The following is an 11,775-nucleotide window of genomic DNA, read 5'->3' as shown; positions in this document are numbered from 1 at the left end:
ATGTAGTAAAGATGGTAGCCACTTTGTGCAATTGACTTCCTCAAGGAATTCAATATTACTTAAACATTTCAGGTCTGCACAAACCTGCAGCAGAACTGGCACACATTGGCTTTGGAAGGAGCTAAAGTTACTCTAGTTACACTTTATTCTTGAACTCTAAATCAGGATTAGAAAATTCATTATTTTAACTTTGGAGCTACAATAAGAAACAAGAAGTTGGCAAGGAAGCCTCCCAGGCTGGTTCCATCATGTTAAGTAGCAAATGTTACCTTCTCAATACTGCATTACACTCATACCTCATGAAGGGCGTACATCAAATTTCACACAACAAAGAGAATTTTATATTTGCCATACATTACTACATTCTTGTTAATATTAAAGGCTATCTCATGACCTCCTTGCATTGACACATTCTATCAGCACAAACTAGTCACCTGAATGTCCTTAGAATTAGCTAAGCAAAGAGAGAAAGACTAATCATGTTCCGAAAGAGTGCATGCTAATCCTCCTTCGTGGACATGAGGCAGAATTCTCATATGTAATTGGCCAGTAGAAAGAGGATATTCAGAAGACCAGTATCTTTCCCTCAAACCAGATGGAGGCTTAACTACCACTGCAGTAGTTCTAAGGCACCAGTAAAAGTAAAACACAAAAAAGAACACTACCTAAGTCTTAGAACTTCAGTGTTTTCTTTCAGTGCATTGGAGAGTGGTATGACATGTGGATTGCTCAAAAACAGTATTTTATCATCATAGATATCTAGATTGCAGGACAAAAAAAACAGTCCAACATTTTTGAACTGATAGGAGTTTGCATACTTAATGTTGTGTATTGTTTTTCAGTCAATTCAACTGAAAATTAAAAACGTAATTTTATGGATTTTTGACCATATAAGTACAAATACTTACTTCGTCTTAAGAAAATAAAGTAACACATACACTTAAGACATTCTAAAACAAATACCACATAATGCCTATTACGATAGTTTGAAATTTGTTTCATTATGAGGGAAAAGAACACATAAGGAAAAACATGAAAAGAATTCCAGGACTGTATCTTAAGGAAATGTCCCATGTCTGAAACTTTGCACTTAATTCTTCAGCTTCCAAGCCTACACACATCATGCAATTGCAATTTCAAGTATCAATTACCATTTTTCAATGTGTTTCTAGACTTGTACTAGATTTTGGATTACATTAAAACAAATTCTGGGAAACTTTGAATTCCCACACCTATCATAGAAAATGTAGAAAAGAGTTTCTTTGAAATTAGAACAGCACCCTTAGCAAAAAATAAAGTATTATTAAAATATTATTAGTGAAAACATTATAATCCAAATTGGTTTGAAATCTTAGGAAGAGATTTTGTGTTCGTAAAAAGAATAATTAATAATTGTTTTAATTTAAAAAAAATTTAGGCCGTTTCAATAGTTCTCATTCATGCTGTTGAAAATACAGCAAGGGTTAATTTGTTTTTAATTATTATGTATATGTCTTGTTTTGAATGAAGAAACATAAAACTATCCCTTAAAATTTCTATTAACCTTCTACTTTTATGTCCCCTTGAGTTTCACTCAGTGTTATTACTGTCATGGCACCCAACCTCTAGCTATGCATATTCCTCAGAAGGCAAGGTATGTGACTTCCCTGTGAGCCAATAAAATCAGTGGGATGGTTATTTGGGTAATTCTACCTGCACTTCCCACAGGACTGCATATAAGTTGATATACTGAGAGTACCCAGCAGCATGGAGTAAGATTCAAAAGTCTATCCTGTAACATGGAAGTCCCACAGACCACTGTAACACACTGTTGGAAGCCACTAATTAAAGACAATTTTATAGCCAGACTATTTGTTATCCTTACCATACACTAACATGGAATAGCCTAAAGGGAGAAATGGCTCCCTAGCTTTTAAAAAAAACCCTCTATTGTCATATATCTTTAAATGCAATTCTTGTGTTTATGTGGACATGTTGTAACAAAGCTCTTCAGTAAAATTAATATTGATTAACAGTATTTTTTGGAAGTAAGAGGTGGAAACTATTCTGAAGGTATTAGTGCAGCAAGACTGAAAAGAATGACTAGAAGAAAATATAATCTAAAAGATTAATAGTAAATTATAAAAGAGACCTAGTGGATTTTATCTAATACAGTGATGATAAACAGCCCTGTGGATCTAAATCTGTTTTCCCCTATTTCTTAATTCAGCTTTCAGCAGTATATTATCATTTTTCTATAACAATCCCTTCTGAAATATGCCATTTTGTAGATTATTTCATTAGTAATACTCTGAATACCTGATGAAACAACATATCATGACCAGCTGTCAGAACCAGACATGGATTTTCTGATATATCCTTCCCCCAACGGAAAATGCTTTTCTATGAAAGAGAAAGTACTCATAGGAACATGCTGATTTGTTTCAAAATGAAAAAGATTTAAGTTAAGGTAAAAACATTCTGATCAAACATTTGCAGACTAAAGGTGGGGTTTTTTAATAATAACTGATATAAAGCTTATTTTAATATCTATAAAATTTAAAGTAAATATTTTTTAAGCAGATTCCTCCTCTTTAAAACTTCCTGAATTGTGATAAGGAGACACTATTGTTGTTCCATTAAAGGAATTTCCGTATGTCCTTTTATATAGAGAAGAAATTCTCATTCAGTTTTAGAAGAAACATTGCTGAACTTGGTGCAATTTAAAGGTACAGTGATAAAGAAATATCAATCTATTTCCATCTTGTTTTCCAGTATCATGCAGCAGACAAATAAATTCATAAAAAATCTGGAAAAACTACTGGGAGGTATGAGTTTCTTTAGAAGACTAATGTTAATTAACAGAGTTAGGAAGTTATGATATTGCTACTATTTCAAAGCAAAAAAAAAGTCAAAGTATTAGATATTTGTTAAAGCTTTGTTTAATATATATATTTTGCTTAATATTTAATATTTAAGCTTTGCTTAATATTAAGTAAAGTCTGTATATGCAGAAGACTCAAAGATTTATACATCTGCACTTCACAAACATATTATTATGTGTCCAATAGCAAATACTAACGAGGACAAATTTGAATATTTCAAGAGAGTTTTGGTCATTTAAAATGTCTTGCTCAATCTTCAAAAACCACAGTAATCATTTTTACAGTTACTTTAATTGAAAGTACAATAATCACATTAGCAGCAGAAAATAAGCACAAGCAGGCTTGTTTCAAGGTTAGGGAAACAAGGCACAACATAATCACTCTGAACGTGATCCAACACTCATTACAAATTGTTATGTCAAAGAATTCTTATCTGTGTGTTTAATACAGCACATATCGGCACTGAACCAAATGGCAATATGATAGTTTGGGGACTGTACAGTCTCCGTAGAACAGGAGGTAATGAGATGCTGTGAAAGTAGTTACAAATAATGCAGTGATAGAACAGGCCTAGAAGGTGTCCCTTCTTCATTATACACGTAAATTTCCCCCCATTCAGTAGCATTCCTGTTAGTAAATCGAAAGTCACACCTTGTATTTAGCTGTGACATTTGTTACGTTTATGTGCCACAGTGTTATCACTTGGCAGTCCTCTCTCCTCTGCACAGTCTCTGGAAGGTCTGCAAATCAGTAACTCGGCTTTCCAGCCCAATCGCACATGATATGGTTCCTGCAAGAACCAGACACACAGATGCTTCAGGTTCACATTTTTTTCAGTCCTGATCTTGAATAGAGGGTTTCTATCCCTCAGTGCACTGCAAGAGTCACCCCACAAAATTTCTTTCTCTGTCTGTATCTGTGCTGAAATCTCTAGTCTCTTATGAAGATTCTTCCACTCCATTTCCCTTCATGATGTCAACAAGAAGGGTCCCTAGTTTTCTCACCAAATTTCTCACCTACTTTAGGGTCAGATTGCCTCTTGACAAGAGATTGCTTAATCTCCTTTATGGATTAACAGTCCCATCCAGTCTCCAGGAGAGAGGGATTTCTTGGTTGAATAAAGATGTCGCTCTCTATCCCCTTCCTGACAAGCTAATTCCAGCCTTCTTCTCTGGGCAAAAAGTTTTTCCTTTCTCTTGTTCTTGCTTACTAGCTTTTACTCACCCTCACAAATCCTGCACTTTTATTGCAGGACATTTTATTGGACCTTTTCATAGACCTCAGACTGGGATTTTCCATCTCACTGGTCTTTCCATTTATTACTGCATCATTCTCTTCTGCATAAGGTGTAATGGCTCATACCTGTCCATCTTAAAAATGAGGTAATGAGGATGACTTGTAATTCTGACCTCCAAACTGCACTGCTAGTTGTGCACCTCTAGCTTTTTGTACTGACATATACATCTGCATTTCTCCTTAAGTAGAAGGAACTATGAACTAACTTCCCCTTTTCAGAGTTGAGTTTGTTTTCCTGCTTAAATCTGGCCCTGAATCAACCAAAACATCTAACAGCACTTCTTGCAAACTAAAAGACACAACTTATGTTGAGTTGCTTGAGGTTTTGTTTTCACCTTAGCTATGAATACATATGGCATTACCATATATATCACAGCCTATATAGGAAAAATCCACTTTTAGATTTTCCAGTTCAAGGTACTTGGAACAAGTTATTTTAGTTTTTCCAACTATCAAGACAGGCAGTTCTCACTCAGTATAATATCTCACTAGAATTTCTAGAAACCCTAGATAAGAACCTCTTGAACTGCTTTCTTTAAACTGACTCCAGAAGTTGGGGCATTGCTTTTTTTATTTCTTTCTACCCTTGGGCAGAAATTCTCCATATGTTTTTTCTTACTGCTTTAACCTTTTCTCATATTCTGCTGCTTATCTTGGAGATTATTAAATGCCATCTGAACATTTTGTTGCTTAAACATCACACCACTTAAAATTTTTCTTAGAAAGAAAAAAAAATCAATGAAGTAATCTGTGTTATACTGGTTTTTAGTATTTACTTACAGGTTTCATTTTTAATTTTATAATACATAAAATAATGTCTTCTCACAACTAATGATACCCTTAAAAACAAAAAGCAGTTATATGATAGAGCTTATCACGAATGTTTAGACCACCTAGACATTATGCCTATCAATCCATATCCAATCAGTCTATTGAGATACATAACTCTCACAATTTTAAAAAACTGCTTTCATTTTTAGAGAATGGACTGGTTCAGCACATGTGAAATATTTCCTTGAATAACGATATTCTAAGACACAGAATGACCCCCTGGCCAGTGCTATGTTGAGTAACTACTGCTTTATTATTTATTGGGAATGGAAGTGGGAACTTCACACTATTTGTGTAATATTTTGGTTTTTTCTTTCCATACCTAGTATGGTTGCTTTAACCTCTAAAGACTAAATATGTAAAGTTAAGAACTTTTCAGAGGTTTTCACTTGGCACTGAAATTCTGTTCTTTCAGGGTTTATATTTCTGTTACTTGTAGACAAAAGAATATTTAAAAAAAAAAAAAAAAGAAAAGAAAAAAAGCTCTTCTAACTGATTTTCTGCAAGATAACCTAAACTAAAGCCTTGGAGGTAACGTAACAGTTAGCTGCTTAATAAAGACCCTATCACAATGTGCACACAAAAAAGAAAACTCAAGAGACATGTTTAAGCCTACTTTTTCTAATTTTAAGGCTTGGTTATGTAAAATAAATGTTATTTTAACATTAAAATAAATTATTTTTTTTTAAATTTTAAACCAAACCAAACAGCCTAAGAAAGGGAAAAATCTGTCACCTAACAATAAAGCTGACCGCTCAGGAGCCATTTACACTGTCAAGATAGCAACAGATGGGACCACTAATAAGCTGTTATCCTTCCTAGTGATTAGCTGATCCTTGATAGAACACATGTATTTAGGAATTTCATGTTTGATTCCAAATTCCGGAGGTCACAAGTCTCTTCTGAGACTCTCTTCAGAACAACAAATCTCTCTGCAGAAAATTAAAGCATCTAAGGCCTTCTCTGAATCTAAAGGGGGGCTTAGTGAACCATCAGAAATAATGTAGACTTCCTTTTCACTGAAACACTCTTCTAGCCTTCATAATCTTCAGTACATCCCACATCTTACTTCCTGCCCTTATTTCCTTTCCTGATGGAGGAGTAGACACACCATACAGCAACTGATGCATATAAGGGGTGGGGGTTCAATATAAGCAAAGATGCTCCTCACACACACCTTGAATTCTCAGAATTTGCTTATCCTCCATCTAATTTAATTAGCACCAAATGCCACTGAGATAAAAAGGACTGAATAAATGTATTTCAGGTTCATTCTTATATATTCTTATATATATTCATTCTTAACTATAGATATGAAGACATGTCTTTGTCTTCCAAGAGTGCAAAAACAATTTTTCAAAAGTCATTAGTATTAGATGATTTCTAGATGGGATACCTGTGGTATGCCATTTTCCCTTGGTTAGCATGTTAGGCTAAATTTTGCAGTAGCATTCAATTTGTTAGTAAATTTTATTGTTGAAAAGTATTCATCTCCAACTACTGTTGTTTTGAAACCATCATGACAGTGTTTCTATTTCACTCTAGTAACTATTACTTAGTGTTTTTATTGCATTAATTGTAAGAAATAATAAGTCAAGGAGCTGTTATTCAGAGAAAGATGCTACAAAGTACCCATCAAAATACAGTGAAGACTGAAAGCAAAGTAGGGACTCATTTACTTCAAGTTTCTCCACCAGTTCAGGTTGCCAAGAAAAAGGAAATAAAAGCCAAGACTAAATGTTAAAACAGGTAAACTGTTATTCCCAGTTCTTCTACCAAGTCAGGCAGGTATCAGAACTTTTACAAAAAGAAGAAAGATCAATTCAAATAAATAAGAATATTTTATATTGAACTATATGCATAACACAAAATATAAAAGGGAATGGTTAGTAGAGCAGACTTTGTTGAAATAGATTGATGAAATGCCATGTGATATATCCTATAATTAAAAACATTAATAGAAGAATAGAAGAATAATAGACTAGCCAGAAAGAAATTTTTTCTGAATATTGTCATCATTAATCCTCACTAATGAATAGCAGTAAGCAATGAAAAAAGACTAGCAACACCAAACTCTTCCTCTCCTTTCCCCCTAACTCACAGTCTGCTTTGACAATCAGAAGGCATAAGCATGCTGCTTGTTTTCAGCATGTCACACGATGGAGAAATTTCTGTGTGCTGTGCCTTCTATACTCAGAGAATGACAAAAAGTAACACGAGCCACTGCGATGCATAATGTGAAAGTCAGAGGGAGGTGTGGGGACTTCTTCTGACTGTAGAGTTCTTTCCATTAGATGGGATCTCTAAAAGCAGGTCTTAAAAAACATTCAAGTTTTCTTTACTTTGCTTTACTAGTTTAGAAGTTGCAGAATTCACGAGAAAACTCCTCTCTGAAGAGACAGACTTCTTGACTACAGAGAAACAATGAATTGCTGGAATGAACTTTCAATGCCACTTTATGTTGGCATTGTCCCTTTCTTCTCCGAGCTTGCACGTAACATGCCACTGATATGAAACCACTGACTACTGGCTAAAGAGCTATGAAAAATGAGGAGGAGATTTTTCAATAAGGGAAAGATGCCCTCAGTTCCTGAAGTTCACGAAGTTCCACTGCACACTGGGTCCCTCTGGATCATTCTCTTTGAATCAAGTGTTTGGAAAAAACATATCCAGTCCCACATATTGAGCTAAAAAATTTACAAAGATTTTTTTTTCCCCCAAGTCAAGAATTTTATGGAATAATCTCTCAAAGACCTTTCAACATCGACAGTACAGAAGTGAAGGAGATCACAGAGAGTTGTAGTATAACGATGTAAGAATAATTTTTTCACTATTTAGTCATCCTGTACAATTCAACAATCTGAGCTGCTTTCTTTTGACATTGCACAGCAGGTTCGCCTTTATCCTTGAAGAGTAAGCCTGCTGTGCAATCAGCATATACAGCCCTCCAAGGCTTGCATGGCCTAGAAGACAGTCTGCATTATCAGTTGAATAGAGCCCTTTGAGACTATTTTCAGGAATCATCAGTCACAGTAAGTTTAGGTCCACATTTCTTAAACCAGAGAAGACACAAAGCGCATGGAAGCCCCCAGTAATTAAGGATGCAACTGACCATGAGTATTATCAGATTTCTGAAAGTAGTTTCGATACCCAAAATTCAGTTTGGTAGACAGACCATTTATCATTAATAACTTCTACAGGTGTGTTTAAATTACTAAGCAATGATAAGACAAAAATACTCCCAAATTATTGATGATAAGTGCGTATTTCCTAGAAATAATACCATAAAATAACAAAAACATTTTTAGTAATAAAGTAGAATTACTAATTTGCTTTTATTAAAGTAATTAATTATCCCTTAAAATTTGTATATTAGGTAGGTCTAACTGCAAATCAGCAAAACATTTTTCTGTATTTTGTATTTCTATTTGCTTCATGTTCCAGAACTCATTTAATTATCCAAATTCATTTTTTGGGTTTTCCATAGTGTGATAGTTTTTAACAGCTTAACTAGGAATTAAAAAAGCATGTGAATTAGTCAAGACTAGATTTCCAAATGCTGCATTTTAAGCACATGATTATGGGCAACAATTGATGACATTGTATATCCAAAGAAAGGAAACTTCTTTCAGAAGGAGCAGTTAAACAATCAGCACAAATGGCAGAATTGCATTTCTGTAAGAGAAAATCTTCACAAATCCAGTTACAGTTCTCCAACTTGTTGCACAATTCTTATATATGCACAAATTTTATTATGGCACTTGTATTTTTGCAATTGTCTATGTTTCATGTGGGTATATGTGTATTTGTAGGCCATCATCTTCATAAAATACATGCCCCTTTTATTTTTGCCCCTACATATAAAATTTTTGCAAATAAGCACTGGCTTGCACAGCAAAATCATTATTAATGACAACAAAAACTAAAAACTTTTACATATCATCCAAGGCTGGAACTACTTATTTCAGTGTATGTAGAGTCAGTGCCTTAACTGGCAGTTTTTATTGCTAGACCATCCAACTAACAGAATGTAATACTGTTTTAGGCAGATACCTAAAGCATTTTACTTTACGGAAAAATCAGTATTTTTATTTGTCGTTCCCAGAGCAGTTTTTCATTTTGTTGCCTAACTAGAGAGTAGTCCTCTTTCAGATGTCAAGTTTTCCATAACATAATTGTCCTGTACTACAGACAGAGGAGGATTAAAGCACAGAGAATGACTCCCGAACTCCTCCCTACTTTCTTCAGCTGCAAGAACACAACTTGAAGAGATGCTGACATTAAGCTGCTGAAAACCTTTAAATTAAAAAGTGTTTTCACTCTCTACGGAAGAGAGGTTAAATTGCTGTCTTTTTCATAATAAATGTGACCGATGGTCACAGAACCCAAAAAATGTGAAAATTCATGACACAAGGAAATTCTGCTTTCAAAAGCAAGAGTATCTGGTAAACAAAGCTGCAGCTTCCCTACAATAAACAAGGTAAACATAAAGCATTGTAGCAGTTCAACAGTAATAAACAGGTGGGAGTCTTCTATTTGGGTGATACTTGTAAAGTGGTCTTGCTGCATTAGATTTTGTAACCCAGACTAATGGGCTGTAAGCCACTATGTAAATGGGTTAAATTAAGAGGGAGGAAAATACATTTTGATTATCCTTATATATACACATATATACATATATCATTTAAGTGCACACATGTATAAATACGATATAAATTTCAAGACCTCACAGTTCACTAGGCAAAGAATGCATCACAGTATTTTAAGATCAGTATTTTAGAATTTTCTTCTTTAGATACTCACCCATTTTTCTGGAGCAGTAGCCTTATGTATAGCCTAAGGATCTTTTTCCTTATGAAAGGACTGCTTCTGAGAGGTATACCTAAAAGGTAGCTATAAAAAAACAATCAATCAAAGCTTTTGTAACAGATGTTAGCATGGAAGGTGTGCAAAGTATTGGAAGAATGTGAGATTTTTAAGACCTGCGAACTTTGTAAAAGTGTAATAGGTATCTGTATAGAATCAGATGAAAATGTCCCATTTCTTGGAAGAACATAGAATCACTAGAAAGAAAATGAATTTATGATAATTAATGCAAATGCCAGTCTAACTGAACTGCCCATAGAGAGTGTCAAACCTCTGAGGACAAGTTTTAGGTTTAGTACCAGGAATGCTTGGTGAAATGTGATAGCCCATGATAAACAGGATGTCTGTATGATCTGTCCTGGTCTAAACTTTGCAAATAATGAAATCTGAGATGATTAATATACCAGGACCAGATATAAATAAGCACATGAAGAAGCCATGACATGTTTTATGTGAAAGAGCTGTGTTAGAACAAAACTGCCAATGAAGAACAATTATGCCTCTTTGACTTCCTGCACCTTTTTCAGGACTTTTTAACCAGAAAAACCTGAAAATGCTGGCTTTTAAACACATGGAATACTGGCCATTGAGTCAGTGCAATCTGGAACCAATTATAGAAGACAGAGAATTTGCCATCAGCTTTTAGAATAAACAAACAAGAATGGTGAGATACTCTACAGTACGTGATCCAAATATCAATTGACTGAATATCTGCACCTTATGGTTTGCTGTAGTGGATAACAGTCCAGTATCCTGCCTAAGCTGAATGAGTCCCTTGACACTTGGTCATTCAGCTGTTCAATACATGAACAACAATCTCTTCCTAGCTGCTGAACAGAAGCCCTGTTGTATTATGAGGTAGAATTCATATGCTGTTATCTCAGTATCTAGCTTTTGACATTTAAATGTCAGCTGACCAAACTAAGTCACTTCAAATTCAGTGGTATGACAAAGAAGCCTTCACATTGTGATTCATCTTGCCTTCAAATAGATGTACTATGAAGCACTGAGTGAATTGTTTGATCAGTTGAAATTTGGAGACTCTATATTACTCCTGTATGAAGAATGCTACAGAACGGAACCCATTTCTTCCATAACATCATTTAAGCTACATGCTGGACAAGCTTTAAACAGGCCAATATCTTAATCATGGAGAGCCTTAATATATCTGAATAGAACTTTAAATAACTTTTTCTTAAAAACCATAGAACATGATTAGCAGAATAATATAGTATAATCCTGCACAACTAGAAATATTACTTATTGTTAAAAAAAGAACAGACCCTTTTATAAAGCCTGCCTTTTACAAAGCTTCAATTTCTACAATAAAAGAGGTGTATCAGTCTCTAAGACTGAAATATATAAGGTATCCAAGTAGTGTAACCAGTTCAGAACCCTACAAATAGGGTTTGTACATTGATTTACTCCACTTAACCAGGACAGTCCTCTACTATAACTACTCCAGAACACCAGCTCAAATATTGCTCAAACAAATAACAGATACAGTTATTTACAATTACTAGGAAAGGCAGCATTAAAAATAACAATTAAAAAAATAGGAAATAAATGCCCTGAGAAACATTGTTAAATTACTGGTTATCTGTATGCTGACTCATCAGTCATTTCCACATGTTCTAAGATCTATTGGTAAACCTGTCGTGGTTTGAATTTTGTTTTCCCCCAGAGGCTAAGAAAAGTGGTAGACCCCAAGGGGTGGAAACCCCTGGAAGTTTTGGAGTTCTGTCCAATGGGCGCTCCTGCAAAAATGTAAACATATCACAAGCTCACCGGAAGAGATGAGTTGTAGTTTTGGTTGTTGTTGGAGAGGTGGCCATGCTGTGAGCCACGAGGAAGGGGCTCTGAGCCCCTTGGGCCCTCTGGGCCCTCCCAGCCCTGGCTGGGGGGGACTGCAAAGACT

At 34.9% G+C, this 11,775-nt stretch overlaps 1 protein-coding gene across 1 annotated transcript in view; it reads right to left on the bottom strand.

Moving 5' to 3' along the window:
• CCDC178 (coiled-coil domain containing 178) overlaps positions 1-11,775 on the bottom strand; it is a 175,719-nt gene that overhangs the window by 100,473 nt on the left and 63,471 nt on the right. Inside the window, 3 exon segments of the mRNA XM_029959377.1 lie at positions 4,745-4,807; positions 4,810-4,877; positions 8,379-8,496. Of these exon segments, the coding sequence (XP_029815237.1) occupies positions 4,745-4,807; positions 4,810-4,877; positions 8,379-8,496 (249 nt within the window).

The sequence above is a fragment of the Manacus vitellinus genome, unplaced genomic scaffold, assembly GCF_001715985.3.
Source record: "Manacus vitellinus isolate BGI_N305 unplaced genomic scaffold, ASM171598v3 scaffold_1_pilon, whole genome shotgun sequence".
Classification (NCBI taxonomy): Eukaryota; Metazoa; Chordata; class Aves; order Passeriformes; family Pipridae; genus Manacus; species Manacus vitellinus.
Note: the sequence above shows the minus strand (reverse complement) of the source record. Positions and strands in the feature narration are given on the sequence as shown.